Source organism: Apodemus sylvaticus, chromosome 6, assembly GCF_947179515.1.
Source record: "Apodemus sylvaticus chromosome 6, mApoSyl1.1, whole genome shotgun sequence".
In the NCBI taxonomy this organism is placed as follows: domain Eukaryota; kingdom Metazoa; phylum Chordata; class Mammalia; order Rodentia; family Muridae; genus Apodemus; species Apodemus sylvaticus.
The window spans coordinates 39,262,548-39,281,195 of record NC_067477.1 but is presented as its reverse complement, the minus strand read 5'-3'; the positions used below and the strand labels follow the sequence as shown (position 1 = coordinate 39,281,195).

Sequence of the window (18,648 nt, the reverse complement as noted above, 5' to 3'; positions counted from 1 at the left end):
TCACTGGAGTTATGGGAATACTCAGCCACGCACATCCACATATATTCATTTATAAGTTTTTACATGGATTCTGGGGATTCAAACTGAGGTCCTCAAGCGTGGAAACCAAGCATCCTTACCCACCGAGGCATACCCACACCCCACATCTCTGAGTTTCACATTGGACCACTAGCAAATGTTTTGTCAAAGCCACTGCCACATCCATGGGCTCTCCAGGGATGGAGATAGGGCAGGTGGCATGCCAAGCTTCCTGCTTGATTGCCCCAAATCCCACAGGCTGTCTGTGATCCAAGAAGCCGAGAGCGGGCGGGGTATTTTGTGCTCAGTGGAGAGTTCTTTATCTGGCACAGTGCAGAGTTCTGCTTGCTCAGTTCACAGCAAATGCTAGTGAACAGAAACTCAGAAGACATGGCATGCACACACTTTCAGCCCTCTAGATCAGCTGTTCTTAACCTGGGGGCCGAGACCCCTTTGGGAGTCAAACGACCTTTGCACAAGGGTTCACCTGAGACCATCAAAAACACAAGAGACTTACATTACAATTCGTAAATGGTAACAAAGTTACAATTATGAAGTAGCAATGAATATTTTATGCTTGGGAGTCACCACAACCTGAGGGACTGTATTGAAGGGTCACAGCACTAGGAAGGTTGAGGACCACTCCTCTAGATGAATATAAGTTATACAAAGGATCATTCATGTGGCAGCCTAGTAAATAGGATTAAGGGCTATAAATCCCAAGGACTTGGTTTTCTTTCTCAAACAAACCATCCAGCTTGAATACTATTAAACCGAATTAAGAATTTCTGAAGCCATGTGAATATTGGCCCCTCCCACATTTTTATTGCTTTTCTCCAGACGCCTCATCTGTAACAAATTCACTAGCAATTGCCTCAGTCAACACGCTTGATTCATTAACTGGTTCCAAGTCACTTAGCAAAGTCTTCAAAGAAACAACCACTCTTCCTTTTTAACAGGAATTTTGTTGATACAGATAGTCCTCAACGGGTGGTAAGGTTATATCCTGACATTCCCAATGAAACCTGAAAACATCCCAAGTCAAAATACACACCCAGCTACCAGACTCTCTCAGCAACTCGGCACACTTCACAGGGTCAATTCTTTCCCCTTGTGAGCTTGTGGGCGCCGTGGCTCGCTGCCACTCCCCAGCCTCCCAAAAGAGTGACACATTCCACATCACCAGCCTAGGAAGGCATCAAAATTTGCAGTCTGTAACTATGGCTTCTGGTAGATCCAGTCAGCTTTCCCTCAGATGTTAAATAGAAAAATCATTAAGTCAAAACAAAGGTGGTATGTGTGTGTGTGTGTGTGTGTGTGTGTGTGTGTGTTGTTGTTGTTGTTGTTGATGTTGTTGTTGAGCATATTTGGAAACAACCACAGCTGGCCCTGGTCAGCACAGTTTGTCGCATAGAATTGTGGGCATACTGGAAAGACAATTAGGAGCCACATGGTTCTCTTAGCAGCTTAAGTGACCAGGGAAAAAAAAGGCCAGTTATTTCAACCAGCAAGGCAAGGCATCTCCTAGAGAGCATAAGAAAGGTGTCAGGCCACTGGGCAGGCCCAGCTGTCTGTGGTCCGTCCTCACGGTCACTCACAACAGTCATGCTCTGCTTTCCCTGGGCCCTCTCCTTGACACTAAAAAAGGAAAGACAACCCTGAAGAGGCAGAGACAGAGAGGAAACAGTGAAGGTCATGTTTGAGAAAGAAGGTTCTTGTAATGTGGGGCCTTTCTTAGCCTGGATGGACAAGCCTAAGTTGTCCTTTTTTCTTCTCCTCTTTCCCTGGCAGAACATGTTTGAGGACCAGGGGCAGGGCTGCAGCTGAATATGACAGCCTGCATCCCTAAAGAGCCTTCAGCCTAGAGTGGAGGACACTCCCGTTAATGGGAAGACAGTGAGACTGGATTGTGTAGGTGAGGGTATATGGTTGCTCTCTGGAGCAACGGGCTAGCTTTACAGATATCAGTGGGGCCCTGCTGGGAAGATGTTATAGTGGAAAATGCTTGCTGTGTAAGTATGGGGGCTTCAGTTCAAGCCCCTTACCCACCTAGGAAGCACACACTTGTAAACTGGTACTGGGGATGAAGAGACAGGAGCACACTGAGAGGCCATGTTTCAAACACAAGATGGATAGCATTTGAGGAAAGACACCAAAAGTGGACCCCTGGCCTCTCCATGTGGAGCTAAAATGGCAGCCTCGTAAAGCTTTCATGAGAAAGAAGAGGAGGTTGACAAGACAAGGTGGGATGACAAAGGGCCATATTTACAACCCTAGAGACATGGCAGTACAGGCCATGGTCATGCTTATAAACGGTTACTCTAGGCAGACGGTGTTTGGTGCATCATGAAGGGAAGAAGGGAATGTCAGAGGCAGTGACATCCACTTTGAAAAGCTAGCTGTACCTCTTGGACAGCTGGCCATTAGCACAGTGTAGGTGCACATCTTGGTTAGGATTACTTGCTCGGATGAAACATCATGCCCAACCTAGGGAAGAAAGGCTTGTGTTTCCACATCACTATTCATCATTAACAGAGGTCAGGATGGGCAAGAATCTGGAGGCAGGGGCTGATGCAGAGGCCACAAGGGGTGCTACTTACTGGCTTGCTCATCATGGCTTGCTCAGCCTGTTTTGTTATAGAACCCAGGATCCCCAGCCCAGGGGTGGCTCCGCCCACAATGGGCTGGGCCCTTCCCACGAATCACTAAGGAGCTACCCCACCAGCTTGCATACAGCCTGCTCTTATGGAGGCATGTTCTTAACTGAGGCTCTCTCCTCTTCTTTAGTCTGCGTCGAGTTGACATAAAACTAGCCAGCACAGTGTGTGGCTGGCAGGGCAGCACGCGCTGACTCCACTCCAGTACACTGCTGGGTTAATATGGCTGCTGTTTCTCTTCTTCCTCAGCCATCTATCTCTGTAAGAGGACGATGCAGAACAAAGCAAGGCTGGAATTGGCCGACTATGAAGCGGTGAGTACAGGGCGGGGGTGGGGGTGGGGGCGGGGGTGGAGGAGGAAAGTTCCCATGCCTGGTGGGAGGAGCAGCATCCCTGCAGTTTTGTAGAATCCTGCATTTTTCCTTTTCTCCCTTCTGCATTCCCTTAGAGACAGCAGGAAGGATGTCTCTTCTGTTTCTTCTTTGTCACCAGCTTCTCTTGCATGACAGTCAAATTGTATCTGTATAGAAATAACTCAAACTTCAACAGCTAAAAATATAGAACTCAAGTGGGTCCTGGTGGCAACACCTGGATTCTTAGCACTTTGGAGTCTAGGAGACTAAGAGACTAGGTATTGTGAGTTTGGGGGAAACCTGGACTGTGCCAGCCTGGGCTATGTGGTGAGACTCTGTCTCATATGTACATCAAGACAGACAGACAGACAGACAACTCAATATAAAAGCAGGCACAGGACTTGTGCAGATATTTCACCAAAGAATGGCTACCATGAAAGATATAAAGGGCATCAAGTGACAGTGAGCATGTGGTACACATTCTTTTGTGTTCCTGAGAGAATGGGAAAAAATGGTATGTTTTGGCAGTTTCTTATAAAGCTGAATATATAGTTATCACACTCATAGTCAAGTAGAGAAATCAGAACCTATTTCACATATTTTTTAAAAAATGTATTACTGTCCACATTAGCTTTGTATGTGGTGCCCCAAGGCTAGAAGCAACTTAAAGCCATCTTAATGGACCAAAGACTAAACTACTTATGTACATCCATGCAGTGGAATAATATTGTGCAGTAAAAGGACTGGTTCCTGTTACACACAACTACTTGGTGGGTATTGAAGGCAACATGTCAAGCGGCAGAATCCAATCTTAAGCCATCCATTCCATTGTTTGATATTCTTGCAAAGACAGCACATATATCATGAGGGGAAATAGAGCAACGGCTATAGTTACAGATGGGTTGGGGTCTGAGCACAAAGAGATCTCCCAGGGGACATGGGGGGTGACTCTGCTATACAACTGTATACATGTGCTAGGAATTCACAAATTTTTTTCTGTAAGGTCAATTGTCAGATTTTCTGTACAATAAGTTTAAGATCAAAAATTTAAATTTCACCTCTATATCTCTCTCCTGAGCTTGGGAGTAGAGACAGAATCCTAGAACAAAATTCAACCTAGGAAATAAGTCAAGGCGCCTGTCACAAGGGAGAGCTCCTTTCTCTGTCCAGTTATCTTCCTCCATCTTTGTCCGTAAGATGTGCTTCCTTGCAAGAATTAGACATCCCACGTCCCCCTTGTGTCTAGGTCCACTTGGCAGAGTTTGGAAATGAAAAAACTGAGAACATGAAGACTCATAGGTCATTGTGAATATATGCTTAACTTCTGATTGCAGAATCTTTCCACCATACCATGTTTCACAGGCATCACAGAGAACCAAGGAAATCAGTTACATGTTCATATACCTTCTTACCATCTCTCACAATGCACTATGTGTACAGGTGCTGCTGAACTGAACCAATCAAAAGGCAACAGTTAGGGGACAAGAAGGACTGTTAAGGGTAGTGGAGACACTCAAGAATCAGCAGCATCTTCAGAACCACTTTCCCAAGCCCCTCTCTGCCTCAGTCTTCCAAAAGAAACACAAGACTCCCTTCCACCAGGCTTTGCATCCCAGTGCCCAAATCTAGTAAGGCAACTAAACCATGGCTCCCCTCTCCACTACCCAAAGGCAGATGTTTGGCCAGTGGAGAGCAGGGCTTGGGCTTGCCATGTGGCCTTCTTTGAGCCTGTTGGTATCACAGACTTGTTGGGGGCTGGGGAGAGTAGAGAAGGATGCCGGGAGACTGTCTAGGATCTCAGGACCTGGCTATGGTCTGCACATGACATCACGTGTGATGTAGCTGTGTGGCTGTGGCTCTCAGCATCCCGGGATCTGGGCCAGGATCTGTGTGTCCGAGTGTTCACATCCACCCTCTTTACAAAACCAGCTGTTTTACTTGCTACAAACACCAGGCAAACAGCTTTGCTACGGCCACGTGACTTCCCTAGGATTCCAAATCTTCGGTTGCTCTTACCCAGCTTTCTGTGCCTTAGAAAATATAACATCTAAGGTAATTTATTCAGTTCTCTGTCCTCTTGCCCCACAGTGGTCTGTTCTGATAATTGCAAAGTATACCACATAAATATTTTTTTCCAGGATGAACTTCTGCATAAAAATGCTTAGAAACTAGAAATCCATTTTGTTCCCAAAGCATACTAATTTAATTAAAATTTTCTGGTTACATATGCTCTTTGTAGGAAACAAAAATTCAAATAGCAATTTTAAAAAATAAAAATAAAAAAGGAGAGAAAATGACCTATGATTCTCCCACTGTTTTTTCTCTAGATATATTATATATTCTCCTATTTATTTATATATATTATATATCTTATGTATACATATATACATCTCCATATACATATGTACTTCTAATCACAGGCTGTAACATCTAGGGAATCACTTTATGTTATTTTTATAGAGCAGATTGCCATTTTAATAGCTGCCTAGTATTCTACAGCACAGCAGAGTCACAGTTCACCATCTTCCCAAGTGACTGACATTTCAATATCACTAAGTGGACTTCCTACAAATACCACAAGCATCAAGAGGATAGTTCTTTTAAAAGTAGTTGCACCCCAAGCCTTGGTAATGGGTGAGAATTTGTGTGCTCCTCAAATGAAGCTCCTTTTATATTAATAATCTACTAATGAGGGTAATCAATTAGTGTTGACATGAGATCTATGGAAATATATACCATAATACAGGCCCCAGTCTTCCATTAATCAGAATTAGGGGGCTCATTAGAGGACCTGTCAAATGCCTGTTTTCCCTCTCCTGAGGCTCCAGTAGGAAAGTATGCAGGCTGAGAAAAAAGCCTCTGTCCTTTCCCTTTAAAGATGATCCTGGATGAAGGATCTTTCTTCCTGTCTTCTTTCCTTCCTTCTCTCCCTCCCTCTCTTCTTTTTCTTCCTTCCTTCTTTCCTTCCTTCCTTCCTTCCTTCCTTCCTTCCTTCCTGTCTCTGTCTCTCTGTCTCTCTGTCTCTGTCTCTGTCTCTCTCTCTCCCTCTCTTTCTTTCATTTCTGATTTGTGTCCTTCCATGAACATCACAAACTGCCTCTCTCTTTGGTCCACTTCTGAGTCTAACCTTAGAAAGTACCTATGCAAAGCATTCTGGCTTCCCCTTTCCTGCAGTCTGCCAGCTCCCCAGTGGAAGGATTATCCTGAAGAGTTCCATCCTGAGTATTGCTGTGGGATGACCATGACTTTCTTGTCCCAACAGCCACCAGGCAGAATTCCTAGTAGCCTTTATACCAAGTACTATGAGACTTGTGTTCTCAAAATAAATACCCAAAAAGAGATTAATCTGGTGAACCAGACTTCAGACTCAATACACTTATAAATGAACATTAAGAGTTAAATAATTCACCAGAGCCTGGTGCAAAGTCAAATTGGGATCGCACCCAGAAGCTTCAGTATGAGACTCTGCCATTTTGATGGGAGTAAGCAAAAAAGATGGCTGCCCTGTAATAAGTATGAGGGTCACTACATTAGCTTATGATGATTAATACTGTCTTATTGATTTTTATTTCTCACCAGGAAAATTTAGCAAGACTCCAGAGGGCCTTTGCAAGGAAGTGGGAATTCATCTTTATGCAAGCAGAAGCACAAGTCAAGTAGGTGAACTCTGCAGAGACTTCTGGGAGAGAAACATCTCTAGGTGTCTGGAGATGCTGTGAGGGCGTGGTGGTCAAAGTGAGGTTCCAAGCTAAATTAATCTCTCCCAGGAAATGGGAGAGACTAAATAAGTAGGAAGACCTTGATGAACAGGTATCATGTCTGAAACCAAGGTCTTGCTAGGACAACTTCATCAGACAAAAAGGACCCTTTCAATTGCAGAGCTAAAAGATGTACCTGTTTGCCCAAGAGATCTCCATAAGACTTCCAGGATAAGAGACTGGAAAACACCAGGTCAGGTTCATTAGAGAACTTGATTTCATAGGTTGGCATGTTGAAACTTAGTCACTTTTTTCAACACTGTGACAGAAGCAACTTAAGGGAAGAAGGATTCATTTGGGAGAATGGTTTGGGGAGGTTTCAATATACCATGGTAGAGGGTGTGTGTGGCAGTGGCAGCTACTTGCACCATGGAGTATCAGGAGGTCAAGATTGCTAGACCATAACTGGGCCTGGACTACCCTTCCAAGGGCCTGCCTCCAATGACCTTCTACCACTACCCAGACCCCTACCTCGTAGGAACTTCACATTCTCCCCAGTTTCAATAGCTGGGACCAGGTGCTCAAACTCAGAACAGACAGGTTAACTCTCACTCTCTTCCATATAGGGGCAAAGCTTAAAATAATAGAAAAATAATGCATAGACTTTAGGCTTCTGGATTTACTTGCTGAAGCCATGTTGTGAGCATGAGGAGCCATGTATTTCCTGTGCAGAGAGAGGTGTCTATAGGATCCCTCTGCCAGGGCAGAGCTTACTCCTGTAAGATTACCTCAGAGAAGAGATATTCTGAGCTCAGGCTAATCCAGAAGGAGCAGTGTGAGATTTCCTACATCCTCCCTTCCAATCTACCAAAAGATTAAATCATTCATCTTCCACAGAGGACACAAGGGGGCAGGAGGAAGAGGAGAATGGGTTTTCTCTATATCTTCACTCATGGAAATGGAGATTCTGTCTTCCACAAGAAAACGTGAGCCATGAGGAATGAATATCTCCCAGCTCATGAACAGGGCTGTCACCCAGGCCCATGGAATTCTAGGACATGGAATTGCTATGGCCAGGGTCTCCCTTTTCTCACAGTGATGATATCTGGTTAGCCAACTGAGCCAATGGCCAAAGGAGGATGCAGAAAGGATGGGAAGGGGGCTGAGCTGGGAGATGCGGGGATCTTTTCTCTGAGAATCCCTTGTAGGTGAACAGACTCTGTATGGTTTCAGAGAAGCATGGTAATGCTATATGCTGGCCCCACTCAATGCAGAGGGTCAAGTTTGGGGGTTGTGTGAGTGAGGACAGGTCACCAATGGCCACCATTGGAAAGGGACTGAGGAGGTCTAGCCCAGCAGTCTGCATGCCCTCATCACTGTTACTCTCCCCCAATTAACTCTGCCTTTCCCATACCCATGATGCCAGCCACCTGTTGGTTCTTCATTGTCAATCCAGTGTTCCCAGATGTCCCTGAGGGAAGACAGAAACCAGGTTCTAGGTGCTGAGTGACTGGGTGAGACCACCTGGGAGGTAGAGGTTGTGGGTGGGGGAGAGCTGGTAGGAAAGAGGCTACAGTTTGGATAGACTAAGGTAGATCTGTGTCTGCATGGTCAAAGGTCCCTGGGAAGCAAAGAGAAGCATAGGTTAGCTCTCCCAGAATCAAATGGCACCACGTTATAAAGGAGGTGAAAACTGTCACTTCCTACAGATATAGGTTTTCTCCATTAACTTTTCTGATTAACTCCATGATTGCATAATAATTGTGGGCCATTTAAGTATACAGCAATTACCACAAAAATCACAGGGTGATTATGGGTTTATTTCAGCCCAGTAAACTAAAGGGCTCCCAAGAGAGCTGAGAGCCACAAGTCACACCGCAATTAATGCACACGAGGTACATTTTACTTTGATGATGTGGAGCGATACAAGCTTTGAGGGTGGTGGGGGAGGGGCACGACCCCTGATCAGAACACACAGAATCTGGCTTTGCCATCCTTAATATCCCTTCTGCAACTTTTGCTTTCCCCAACTGAGGCCAGTGATATTTGTCTTTAGGGTTTTGTCCCAGGCTAGGACCGGCCACTACATTGTCTTTAGAAAGCCATATATATGGTTTAAGTGACTTTTAAAACACGTAACTGGAGCGTTTTACAGATGTTTTGACTTCTGTTTAAACTTCCATGTTTAGGAAGAATTGGCAACCAGGTGGCTGCATTTCTTCTTACTGAGTTACACATGCAGAGACAGACTGATGGAGAATTCAGAACTTAGTAACCTGTATCTTAATATCTCACACGCACAACTCTGCTCCTGCTCATTCTTCCTGTCTGCCCATCATGGTCAGCGCTCACAAATGCTAATCCGTAATCCGGCCAATAACAAGCTCTTTCGGAGTGTGGAGTTTCTGGGGGGCCATGTGGGTGGTCACAGCCTTAGGGGCACCTTAGCACCTAGGAGCAGAAGAGCTGAGAGGGCAGAAGTGAAAACAGCACAAACACTTTCTCTTTACTCTTTCAGGATTGACCGGAAAAAGGATAAGACAGAAAGAAAAATTTTGGATAGCCAAGAACGGGCCTTCTGGGATGTCCACAGGCCAGTGGTGAGGACGCTCTGCTTGGTCTCCAGAGTCAGACCTGCCTACCTCATTCTTTTCTTTTATCCAAGGAAATCACGTGACTCTTCCTTAGGAGAGTTGCTATGTTTTGTGAAGTTGTTCTTTCTGTCTGTTCACATTCTCTCCATAGATTTCCTGGAGGAATGTCAATTCCATCTTTAAAAAATTATACACTGGTGAAAATGTAGAACCAGAAATGGGGAACAATGGGGATGCCGAGAGACGGGCCTTGGAATGTTCGAGGTCTCCATTCCTTTACATTAGCAATGTGTGTTTCCGCCATCAGCAAGCCCTGGATCTTAAGACATTCTTTCCATGTATTGTGAAGTCTTACAGTAGTCATGTTCTATATAAAGTCTTTGCAAACTCTGGATTAGTGAAGATTGAAACATTGCTCCTGCATGAGTTAGCTTCCTTCCAGAAGCTGCTCGCATATTTTGAACAATATGTAACTTTGTCTCAGTGTGTTCTGGTGTGAAGACACCACTGTTAATATTATAATGTTGACTCACTGTGGTGAGCCTACAACTGGCAGAACTCAGTCCAGGCAATGTCATGGCCATTCTGTTTTCTCCAATGGCCCAGAAGAGCCCCCTTTGCCCTTAGGACACTATACAATTCTTTGACATGCTGCCCGGAGGCTACTGAAAATGGAAAGGTCACCAAGAGGAACACAAAAATGTAGAAAGCCTGGAACCAGATAAGCCCTGTAGAGGCTGCTGTCCAGTGTGGAACAGGAAGGCAGGCTTACCCTGCTCAGCCTCCTCTGGGCATGGTTATGTGGGGTGACTCAAAATGATTGTTCTTCTGCACGTGTCTGTAAATGGTCATTACGCTCTGAGAACATTGATTTGCACGTTACAAAGGAAAATTTAGCAAGTAGATGAATTCACAAATCAGAAGACAATGAAGCTTGACTGTGTCTCTGATTTCACATTATTAAAACAAATCTTGATTGTCCTCAGGAAATGGAATTGAAAATGAACAAACTATTGCAACCTTCTAAAAACCAATTAAAAGCAACAGTGCCACAAAGCCCCTCCCTGTCCACACATGGGATTTTCTTTTCAGGTGGTTAGAGATGGGACATAGCAAAGGCTATGCCCAACGCACTGTGGCCACTTGAAATATAGGTGTGGTGCCAGGAAGGCCTCCTAGAGCCCCCACAGGGTGTCCTGACTATAAGGTCAGGTTTTATATTTCCAGTGAGAACTCCGCAAAGGAGCACTGGCAAGATGACAAGATGAAGCGTTATCTGCAACGGGAAGGACTGGGTCTGACGGTACTGCTTGGATTCTACTGGAAGCATAATTTTCATTCAGTAATTTAAACTATTTTTTTTCTTCTCAGCCAGGATGTGTGAACACAACAGAAATGGATATCAGAAAATGTCGGCGTTTGAAGAATCCACAAAAGGTTAAAAAGGTTCGCTAGTTGACTTGAATTACAAATTCCTGGTGGGGAATAGCCCTCTCTTTCCGGTGGGTGTTCACAGTGATTTTTTTTTTCTGCTGGTAATTCTGCCACACTTTGTCTTTTAAAATAACTTTATTCACAAATTCTAGAAATATTTGTTGTGCGGCCACTGGTATGTTCTAGGCATTGTGCAAATTGCTGAGGTTCAGTTACAGGTTTGGGGAGAGCCCATAGTTTTGAAGGGAATGAAACCAGACAGCCGGGTATGGGGCCCCTGTGCTGCATTAGGGAAAATGGGAAAGTTCAGGAGCCCCTGGAGGTGTAACTGAGACAGAGTTAGGTATCCCAGGGGCCTTATGTAAGCCAGATCCTCTGAGATAAGGAGTAAATAGAAGGTGCATCTGGGGATGTTGCAGTGAAGAAAAGAAACCATTGGGGAAAAATACAGAAGAGCTTGCAGGTACAAAAAGCCTGGTATTTAGAAGCAAATGGGAGTGTTTAAATAGAGCTGACCCATGTCACCATCTTGCCCTACTTTGAATGACCCCAGGTTTCCTTGTCTTTCACTGCACTAAAATGGGCAGTGGCCACAGCATCCCCGTGGATCCTGGAGTCAGACTACCTCCATCAATATATTCACCTTCTCCAAAGACCATGCTACAGAAGACTGTGGCTGTGCTCTGTAACACGAATTTCAGTAGGCTAGCAGAACATCCTCAAATATTGCCAACTCACATGATGACCAAGTACGAGTTCAGATCACTTCGGATCAGAAGTGTTCCAGTGCTTGGAATGCTTGTAGGATAACTCTCTAGCTATCTTAGGGGGAAGGACCCAAGTCTGAGTACAAAGCTTACTCCTTTCTTCGCCACCTTATGCATATATATAGTCCAAAGGTAGTGTTGTGCATTATTTTCAGTGGTCCTATGCTTTAAGCAGATCCTATTCTATGAGATGAGGTGTAGAATGTTCCTCTTGTGGGATTTGAGGTTTGGGAAGGTTTCAGATATTTAGACAAGGATTAGTAGGGTGGTGTGCATGCAGGCATGTGTGTGTGCGTGCGTGCGTGTGTTTGTCTCTGTGTGTGAATGTCTTTGTATGTGAATGTCTGTGTGTGAATGCATCAGAGAAAGAGAGAGAGAGAGAGAGAGAGAGAGAGAGAGAGAGAGAGAGAGAGATGGAGAGGGGTGGAGAGGGACAGGGACGGGGAGAAACAGACACTGAAACCCCAGGTTTGTACTTCTTGAGGTTACTTATGTTATTTGATCATCAGGTAAATAACAATACTATATTTCAAACCTAGTCTTGACTGTACTTATTTAGTCTTTAATAACCCTAATTCTAAGATCCCAGAGTTTTATGTGGCTCTGTGTATGTCATCTGAGCCTTCATAATTGTGTAGATTTCAGCTATGCACAGTATGTCCTTCAGAGCTGTTTCTTTCCCTCTTCATAACACCACAAACTACTTGAAAAGCAGCCATGACTGTAGGCTTGTGTGGAAACTGAGGCCAGAAAACTGCTTAATTTTAAAAGGAGCATGAGCCAGGAAGTCTGTCATGCCAGCACTGTACCAGATGGCCATGTCACCTGCTGGCCAGCAGGAGACCCATAGGAAACTTTTGAACCTTTCAGCTGTTATTCTTAAGGTCAGTGTTAACCCCAGATCACCTGGGGTTCTTGTTTAAAGTACAGACTCCCAAACCCACTAATGAGAATTCTGATTCAGTCAGTCCGAGGTGGGACTCAGCAACGCCCCTCTTGACCAAAGACCCCCAACTGATTCTTCCGAAGTTAGCTGCCCTCAAGATTGAATTTAGAGAAACAGTGCTACACATGGAAACCATTTTAGCTCAAGGAAATGAAGGATTTCCTTGCTGTTGTAACAGAAAGAGGATGTGGTCCCTTAAGTCTACCATGGGAGAAATTCAAACAGAGTCAAGTCATCTGGCTGGATGCCATAGAGATATTAAAAGAAAGAGATGAAGGGTCAACTCCTGAGGCACCCACAACACTGAGGGTATGCCATTCATATTTTTGCTTTGTCTTCTAGTCAGTGTATGGTGTGACGGACGAGACCCAGTCACAGAGTCCAGTGCACATACCAAGCCAGCCAATCAGGAAAACTACAAAAGATGATATCCGAAAACAGGTGAGTGAATACGCGTAGATCAATCAATGGGCAGCAGGATCCAGCTGCTGGAGGACTTCAACCCGTGTGTGCCACAGGTGACACTTAAAAATCTTAATAAACTCTCCACTGTGTGTGGATCTCTAGCAGTTATTGAAAGGGGTGTGACAGAGCTATCTCAGTGGCTTTTAAGGTCAGGGTTCCCCACTGCCTTCTGTGATAAGGATAAGAGATAAGGAAGGAGAGGCAAACATCCCATCCTACAGGAGTTAATGTTATAATGAACTCCCAGAATGCACCAGTCCAGGACCACTACCTCTATATTGCTAAGACTCCAAGGGAGGGCCTTAGAATAAAGAGAGCTCTATTCCGAAGTCATGTCAGCGTCATTTTCTGCTCATAACTCACATGTTATTTTATGTCTTGATGAGGAAGCCAGATTTACAGAGAGTGGCTAGGGGACTGGAGAGATGGCTCAGCAGTTAAGAGCACTGACTGCTCTTCCGAAGGTCCTGAGTTCAATTCCCAGCAACCACATGATGACTCACAAACATCTGTAATGGGATCTGATGCCCTCTTCTGGAGTGTCTGAAGACAGCTACAATGTGCTTACATATAATAAATAAATAAATCTTTTTTAAAAAAGAAATTAAAATTCATTAAAAAACAAGCAAACAAACAGAATGGCTAAGGACATCACTCCCTTCTGAAGTATACTCTTTATTATGTCATGCTGACTTCTGATGACCCTGGGTTCCTTTTTATTTTGAGAAGGGGATCTAAGTTACCTGGGATGTCTTTGAACTCCCTCTATAGTTCGGACAAGCCTTCGGACAAAGGAATAATTTTAGATGCTTTTTTCTGACAAGCTTATGGCTAGGTGGGAAGAAAGAAACAAATGCAAAATAACTACTGGTTGATTCTAGTTAAACACAGCATGGGGTGATATATATGTAGAAACTAGGCAGAAGAACTATTACTGGGGTTTACTACATATTGTCTATTCTGTTGCCTAGGTTTTTGACTACATGCTATCTTTTGATTGAATAATTTGGGAGGAAAGTAAAAATTAAATGATACTTATGAACAGGTGGAATTGAGATGCTAAACTGTTGTAGAATCTGAAGTGTGCCAGGGATTCCCGAAAGGGCAAACCGGTTGCTGGAGTTTTCACTACACGGTAAGAGTATTGTCCACGGAGCTGTTTAGACCTTGGTGTGATCGCAGGACTTAGGCTCTCAGGATGAAAGAGAATCAAACTCTACATTGACCTCAGCACCCATGTTCTCTCTCTCTCTCTCCCCCCAGATAACGTTTTTGAATGCACAGATTGACAGACATTGTTTGAAAATGTCCAAAGTGGCTGAAAGGTACGCTGTCCCCTCCCCCCCCCATATTATTACCACCTGCATATTTTATAAAGGAGAAGTGTTACAGAGTTCTAGTTAACAAGTATATTCAGCTTCCAAAGACAGCCATACTCACTCCTTCAATCTGCTGTGCATAATCCCCAGGCCCTGTGTGGGTGTAGCTCACAGGCCTCCCCTGAGCAAGACACACTCTCTTCCTTAAGCTTCTGCCATAGAACCTTGTCACTCGGGGAAGAACACCTTTGACAAACACCATCATGCACCGTTGCCTTCAGTCCCTTGGTTGATTCAAATGGAATCACTCCCTTTTTAGCTATAAAACACCCAGATTCACTTTACTGGGGAAAGAAATTGTGTGTGCCCTTTAGGAACAGCCACAGGAGCAGGAGGGGAGAGATCCTTGAGAGTTGTTCCTCCTCCACATACCAACAACTGCTGAACCGCACTGCATCATCTGTGAAGCAAACATCCAGCCCCTGCGGCCTGGCTTCCCCAGCAGCTCCTGGGCTATGATCTGCACTGGTAGCTGGGTGCCCTCTGTTACCTCCTGGGAGACTCAATTTTATCAACTGAATGGTCCAGTTTTTTGGTTTTTTTTTTTTTTTAATGTTTCAGTAAAGAGACAACCTGGAGGTTCTGTGTGGAATAAATCTAATCAGGCAGCCAGAACTTAATACTTATTCATCTATATGCTGCTGTAAAATCAGGGTCCAGTTTCTAAAGGAATCCAAGCTGTAATTCAGGCTATTTGCTGCCATCTATCAGGGAAACTGAGTCCCTTAAATTTAGAGCATGTGGAGTACTAGCTGGGTGGCCCACCTGTAAGGCTTTACCCCCTGGGGTAAGCCACATCTTCTCTCTGGACAAATGGGAATTCAGAAAGCCAACCCCAAATCCAAAGCCAGGACTAGTGCTCTGCTCAGGACACCAAGGACAGTTGTAGTTTGAGCTTATGGCATTGTGTGTGTGTGTGTGTGTGTGTGTGTGTGTGTGTATGCCCATGCCCTGTATGCGTGTCTATGTGCACTCCCTCGTGTATATTCGCTGATATGTTCTGGTACTGGGAACTGAACCTCACAAACCACTGGCAAGTGATGTACTACTACAAGCCTGTGTTCCCAAGACCCTGGGTTCCTTTTTATTTTGAGAAGGGGATCTAAGTTACCTGGAATGTCTTTGAACTCCCTCTATTGTTCGGACAAGCCTTGCTTGAACTCGGAATCCTCCCGAGGAACTGGAATCACATCCAGATCCAGTCATAAAGATTTAATTCTTTTAAATTATGAGTATATGTGTATATGTGGAAATATGCACGGGAGTGCAGCAGCCCACAGATGCTAGAGGAGAGCCTTGGATCCCCTGGAGCAGGAATTCCAAGGGATTGTTAGCTGCCCAGTGTGGGTACAAGAAAACCTAACTGGGGTTCTCTACAAAATAGCAGTATGTGTTCTTAGCAGCTGAGGCATCTCTCTATTCTCCTGTTTGTACTTTTAATAGTAAACTTAGTTATTGACATTCTGGGCCTCACGATGGCTTGTTGCATTTTTAAGGTCCTAGCCTATACATAAGCATGTTATACAGCACTCTATCCACTAGAGGCCAGTAGTGTCATCTCACCATCGTGACAACCGGCCATGTCTCAGAGCATTACCAAATGTGGAAAGGGTCAGCAGCAAAATCACCCCCGTTGAGAATTACAGTGTTCCTGGGCTCCATAATGCAAATGCCTCTCACAGTGCCCTTGGCTGAAGCTCCCACCACACAGACAGCAGTTATTCTAAAGTCCCAGGTAGCAGTAGCTGCACGCTATAGACCGTGTCTCATCCTCGCTGTCAACCCGGCCAGCACACCAGCCTCTGAAAGTGCCTTTTCGTTCCAAAATGAGGATACCTTTGCCTCCCACCCCCAAAGAGCAGCCAAGAGCAAACCGGCTGAAGCTGCCTCAACTTTCCTATGCTGTAAGAACACCGAGCCTCTGTGAGGCGAGACACAGAAATGACTGATGTGGCATGCTGCAGTGCCCATATAGTCATGTCTGGCTTGGAAGGGCCCGTAGGAGAGAGCGTCCACAGAGCTCTTTCATCAGGTTCCCATGTCCAGGGCCAATGTTCCGAGGCTGGATGGAGAACTAAGCAACGGGGAATTCCCAAACCCCAGCCCTAGGCACGGACTCAGTGGCTCCAAGGGAGACTAGAGCAAGCTGTACTTTGAGCCTCAAGTGGATTAATCTGGTGTCGAAGACTCTGGTAATGCTATTGCAGCTACCGTAGCCCGAGAACTCACTTCAGAGAGCATCTCTGAGTTTCAGCTTTGTCTTATCTTTAGGGTAACTGGAGACGCCCAAACCCATCATCGTGAGATGCCAGTCAGGATGTGGTAGGTGATATGTCCCAGGAGGGCCTGTAGCAAAGGCAGGGAGTCTGGCAGGTCCCATTGTTTGTTTGTTTATGGGCTGTCTGGGAGGAGCCCCAGCTGGTACATCTAATTACACTTGAGAGGCGCTCACACGAGGGGTTATTTCAACCACAAGTCCCCAGCTAGAGACTTCCCGGAGTCCAAACCCAGCAGAGGCTGGATTTTATTCCCCGGCAGCAATAACTGACAACTCTTCAATTCGACTTGAGGGTTTTCATTAGAGCCACAAGCAAACTCCCAGAGAGCAGCGGGGAGAGCAGCCGGGTGTTTGCTGGAGATAAAGCTGAGCCAGGCCTAGCCTGTCAGCTGCTGTGCTCTGCGGGGAGGGGCCGGGGTGGTGGCACTCTGGCAGCTGGCCAGAGGCGAAAACTGAGCTCTCCTGGGTGAGCCACACAGTCCCATGCCTGGGATCTGGTTTCCCTGGGCCTGCTCCAGGTGATAAGTGTTAATTAGAATTGTGTCCCCCTGAGGAAAGGTCCCTTGCCTTTTTTTTTTCCCACTTTAGTTGCCTAAGAACCCAAGAGGTGAGAAGCTGATGGTGGCCAGTTCTGAAAAAAAAGCAAGAACTGGAAGAACTGGGTAGAATTAAAACTTGTAGCCAACAGTAGAGGGACAGAGCAGTCAGTGGGTGTGTCTAGAGACCCACTAGGGAGGTTTGAATCCTGCCTCCGCCATTTCCTGTGTTTTCAATGAAGCAAATTGCTCCATCTCTCTTTCTCTCCTTTTCTTCTTGAGAAGAGGAGACAGTGTTACTGGTTAGCCCACAGGGTTGATGAGTGAACACGTGCTTGAGGCTTGCCTCCAGTCCTTGGCACTCAGGTCCCTCCCCAGCGAACAAGAAGGACTAGTAATTTTCCAAGGTGGTGATTAACAGTCCTTCTGACAGGAGCAAAATTCAGGTATATGAGATGGAAGGAGGAGGGAGACTGGCCTTGAAGATGACAGCTTTGTGTTAATGCAAGTCTTCCTAGTCAGCCTCTCTCCCTCCTCCCTCTGACTCCTATTCTGTCAGCCCTGCAGACTTCCCAAGGCCAGCTCTGAAGCTTAGTCAGTCCAGTTCCCCTTTTTCCACCTTGTAGACACGCCGGCCTCTTGTCTTCCAGGAGGGAGGTGTTGTGTATGGAGGGACTGGCTCTTTAAATCTCCTCGGTTTCATTATAGTTTCAAATAATCTGTGCATTATCCCTAACAGTGTTTAAATGCCCTTGACACCTCAGCATCTGTGTGCTTCCTAGACTGCTTCTTCAGCTACCTAAATGTGGAATCCTGTTCTTGACTCTGAAATAACAATCACTATATATACAAAGTAACTTTCCAGATAGATACCACTCACTACTCTGCTTTTTTGTCTTAACTATTTTAAGTGAAAATCTTCCTTAAATGTGGCTCACAAACTTGCCTTCCTAAAGAAAGAACACTGCCTTCTGGATAACTTGAGCCAGTGCTATTATAGTTTGCTTTTAAACACCTTTAGTTTAAGTCCTGATCTTAGGAGACAGCACACACAGCTTCCTACATAAAATGGCCCTAGAGTGCTGTGTTCTTTGAGTCTCTGGTTCAAATTTTCACATCTTGGTTTTCTTTCTTCCTTTGTTTTCTTTTTTTGTTTTGTTTTGTTTTGGTTGGTTGGTTGGTTGGTTGGTTGGTTGGTTGGTTAGTTTGGGTAGGGTTGGGTTTTTTAGGTTTTTGAGACAGAGTTTCTCTGTGTAGCCCTGGCTGTCCTGGAACTCACTCTGTAGATCGGGCCTTGAACTTAGAGATCCACCAGCCTCTGCCTCCACCACAGGTAATATCCACTCTCTAAACATGCATCTTCTCTTCCCAAGCTGTAACAGACAAGGCTTATCAGTCAGCTGTGACTTACAAGAGACCTCCATATTCAGAGGCTTAAAACTACAATAGCTTCTTTCCTCTGCCCACAGCAGAGCCATTCTCCCCCAGGGATGGCCAAATACTACCAAAGGCTACATACACTA

The 18,648-nt window shown here is 45.1% G+C and overlaps 1 protein-coding gene across 8 annotated transcripts in view; it reads left to right on the top strand.

The window, feature by feature from the left end:
- Rgs6 (regulator of G protein signaling 6) overlaps nt 1–18,648 on the top strand; it is a 560,849-nt gene that overhangs the window by 457,450 nt on the left and 84,751 nt on the right. For all 8 annotated transcript variants that reach the window (XM_052185525.1, XM_052185520.1, XM_052185521.1 and 5 more), the window contains exons 7-12: nt 2,925–2,989; nt 6,608–6,684; nt 9,245–9,326; nt 10,692–10,766; nt 12,810–12,908; nt 14,196–14,257. In XM_052185525.1, coding sequence (XP_052041485.1) covers nt 2,925–2,989; nt 6,608–6,684; nt 9,245–9,326; nt 10,692–10,766; nt 12,810–12,908; nt 14,196–14,257 — 460 coding nt within the window. The remainder of the gene's footprint in view (nt 1–2,924; nt 2,990–6,607; nt 6,685–9,244; nt 9,327–10,691; nt 10,767–12,809; nt 12,909–14,195; nt 14,258–18,648) is intronic.